Source organism: Trichechus manatus, unplaced genomic scaffold (assembly GCF_000243295.1).
Source record: "Trichechus manatus latirostris isolate Lorelei unplaced genomic scaffold, TriManLat1.0 scaffold00317, whole genome shotgun sequence".
Classification (NCBI taxonomy): domain Eukaryota; kingdom Metazoa; phylum Chordata; class Mammalia; order Sirenia; family Trichechidae; genus Trichechus; species Trichechus manatus.
The window spans coordinates 585,178-588,242 of NW_004444253.1; the positions used below are offsets into that span (position 1 = coordinate 585,178).

Here is a 3,065-nt window from a genome sequence, read left to right on the forward strand (position 1 = left end):
GGCTTGAGTCCTGGAGATGTTCCCAGGGTAGGGATGACTTTCCAGCTTCCACTGGCCTGCTGGGGCTGGAGTTGGGGAGGACTGTTGGGGTTCTGGGTGGTGTGCTCTCAGACAGGCTTCTGGGAGGAGGCAGCACCCAGACTGCACACTGGTCTCTGCCCTCATCCTTGGGGAGGCCAGGTGGCCTTGGTAATTGTAACAAATTACTCAGTTATTTATTGAAGTTACATTGAGAGAAGTTGCCAGGGCCTCATGACCTGCTCCTGCTCTCAGCACCGTGTAGCAGGTATGGAAGTTCCGAGTCCTGACCAGTATTTGAAGTGTGAATCACGGGTAATTGTCCAAAACGCAGGCTTGGAGCTGGTGCGGGCCGTGTGTGCTTGAGGGGCTGCAGCTGGGTGGGCACAGCTTGAGGGTTTGCTGTGGCCAGCCCTTCCCCGAACCGGCCTCTACTCAGGTGTCCACCCCTGAGTCACGATGTTCTCACGTCCCCTCCTGCCTCCTTGCCCCAGCTTACCAGCACCGCAGCCGGGTGTTCCCCATCTGGGCCTGGCGCGGAGGCAGCTGCCCTAAGGGTGGAATCAGAAGGGGCAGAAAGGACCCCTGAGACCAGTACCTCTCAGGCGGCCCTGGACTTCCTTGCTCCGAGGCTCCCAAGTCCTCTGCTGTCCTTCGTCCAGAAACTCCCGCTCCTTCGTCAGGACGCAGCCCCCTGCGAGTCCCTGCCGGACATTCGGCTGCCGCCTGCCGGTGGGCGAACTGCCGAGTGAGGGCCGCCGTCGGGCCAAGGGCGACACGTGCGGGTACCGCCTGCTGTCCCGGGCTGACGGCCGGCAGGGGGCGCAGGAGCCCAGACTTGCACGGCCGGAAGCCTCGTCCCTGCCGGAAGTCCCGCCTGGCGCCCCGGAAGGAGTCGGAAAGGAGGCGGCTGCGGGAAGTAGCGGACGCTGGCTGACTTGTGTTGCCGCGCCGCACCTCCGTGGGTTCGCGTTCGCTCGCCCTACCGCCCCGACCCCCAGCCCCGTTACCCAGCCCTCAGCCTGGCCTCGGCCCCACTGCCGGCCCTCAGCATGGCTTCGTCTGCTCGGTTCCGCCGCCCTGGTCCCGTCGCCATGGCCGCTTCCGGGGGCCCGACCGCTGATTGCCACCCGGCCGAAGGCTTCGCGACGGGAGCCCGCGTCCGGCTGCTGCAGACAGTGGACACCGAGTACACCGCGGACTCGGTGGAGTGGTGCCCGCTGGAAGGCTACAGACACTTGCTGGCGTGCGGCACCTACCAGCTGCGGAAGCTGGCGGACACCCCTGACCGGGAGAACAAGGTGCGCGGTGCCGCCTCCACCCGGGCAGCCGCAGCCGCGGGCGTCGCGACCAGGGCTCTCCAAGCCCGCGCTCCAAGTGGCGTTTCTCTAGTGGGGTGAGCCCCGAGAGTCAGGCGCCTCATCCAGAACGTGCTGGAGCTGGAGAGGTCTAGGGAACGAAGGGCCCCCAGAGAGGCGAGGCGACCAGGAAAGCTGATGCTCTCTGGTCTCCAACAGTGAGGGCTGGAGGAAAAGAAGTTTCCATCTGTGAAGTCACACAGGATGGGAAGGTGGGGGGATGGGCCTTGTGGCCGAAACACAGGTTAGAAATAGGGGTGTCTTGAAGGCAGGAAGTCTTGTACACAGGAGGGGCTCGAGCTCATGAGTGAGGTCTGTGGTACAGAGAAGCTCTTGCAGGCCTCCATAAAGACCCAAACGGAGCGCTCCCGAAAGTGAGAAGGGGCTCCAGAGCCACAGACCCGAATCAGGATGGCCCCAGGCAGACTGCAGCCTGTGTCACCCTAGCCAACACTGGCCTGTGTTGGATTTAGAAGCGACCTTCAGTGCTGGGTGGGGGAGAGTGGCTCCTGTCATCTGATTAACTGTAGTCAAAAGAAGGACACTTCTCCAGTCCAAGGAGGCCGGGCTGCCGCTTCAGGCTGGGCTGTGTTCTGCTGTAGTCTGCTCAGGCCTTTGCTTTCCCCTGCTTCCTGGATTTCTCAGATTCTGTGAAGGTAGCCCGAGAACTTCTCATCTTTATTTTGAAGAGTGGAGCAGACTTGGACGGGGAGCCTCCAGTCCGTTTAGGTCGTCTCTACCTGTACAGCTTCAGTGAGGAGAGCCCTGCTTCGCCCCTGGTTGAAGTCCAAAGAAGAGACACGTCTGCGGTCCTGGACATGAAATGGTACAACTTTGATAAACACTGCATTTGGTCTGAAATTTGTCATATTTTGCTGTTCACTAAATTAGAGGAGTCAACAAGATGGGGAGACACCTGCACTTAGGCTCATTTCCTTACTGTCCTACCACCTGTTGGCTCATGGGGTTGGGCCTTGGGGCTCATTCCCTTTGTTAGCATTCTCTAGCCCTAGACTAAGGATCAGCTTGGGAAGCAATGCCAGTTTCTGATTTCATAAGCTGGGGAATCTCTTGTTAGGGAACAGATTCGTTGTCTGTCACCCAGTTTGGGGGCTGACATTGAAGTGATAAATTGCTGGGATGGCGGTGCCCTCCAGTACGCAGGTACGTCCTGTGTTCTGACTGAGATGTGAGTTCTCTCTTCAGGTGCCACAGTCCAGTGGCCGGCCACGCCGTCTTGGCCTTGGCAGATGCTAGTGGATCCATACAGCTGCTCCACTTGGTGGACTCCGAGGTTAGTAACTGGGGCCAGCTCGGGGGTGGGGGGGTTGCGGTCTGGGGAGGGAGGCTGTGTTGGGAGAGTTTTCTCAGACAGTTTCTTTTCAGTGGTGAGCTTCATTGTAAGACATTGTAAGATAGCGTGGAGTCTGTTTTAAATGATTTTGAGTTCTGCATCTCACTCCAAGGAATCCACCGTTGGTGGACCTGAAAGCTCTCCTGGGGGAAAGCCTGGGCAGGCGCGGCCTGGGTGGAGATGCTGAGCACAGCTGCAGTCCGCCCATGCGAGAACAGCTTTTCCATCCATCATTAGGAGAGCACACTTCCATTGTGGGTTCTTCCGTAGCGCTTGGCAGGAATCCTGTACCGTGAGTTTGCAAAATGGCCGGATCTGATTACTGGGGAGTGAGG

At 59.3% G+C, this 3,065-nt stretch overlaps 1 protein-coding gene across 1 annotated transcript in view; it reads left to right on the plus strand.

Annotated features, from left to right (window-relative positions):
• The first annotated feature begins 1,004 nt into the window (after positions 1-1,004).
• Positions 1,005-3,065, plus strand: part of DPH7 (diphthamide biosynthesis 7) — a 7,079-nt gene continuing 5,018 nt past the window's right edge. Inside the window, exons 1-3 of the mRNA XM_012559803.2 lie at positions 1,005-1,319; positions 2,066-2,202; positions 2,583-2,670. Coding sequence (XP_012415257.2) covers positions 1,071-1,319; positions 2,066-2,202; positions 2,583-2,670 — 474 coding nt within the window. The 5' untranslated portion in view covers positions 1,005-1,070. The remainder of the gene's footprint in view (positions 1,320-2,065; positions 2,203-2,582; positions 2,671-3,065) is intronic.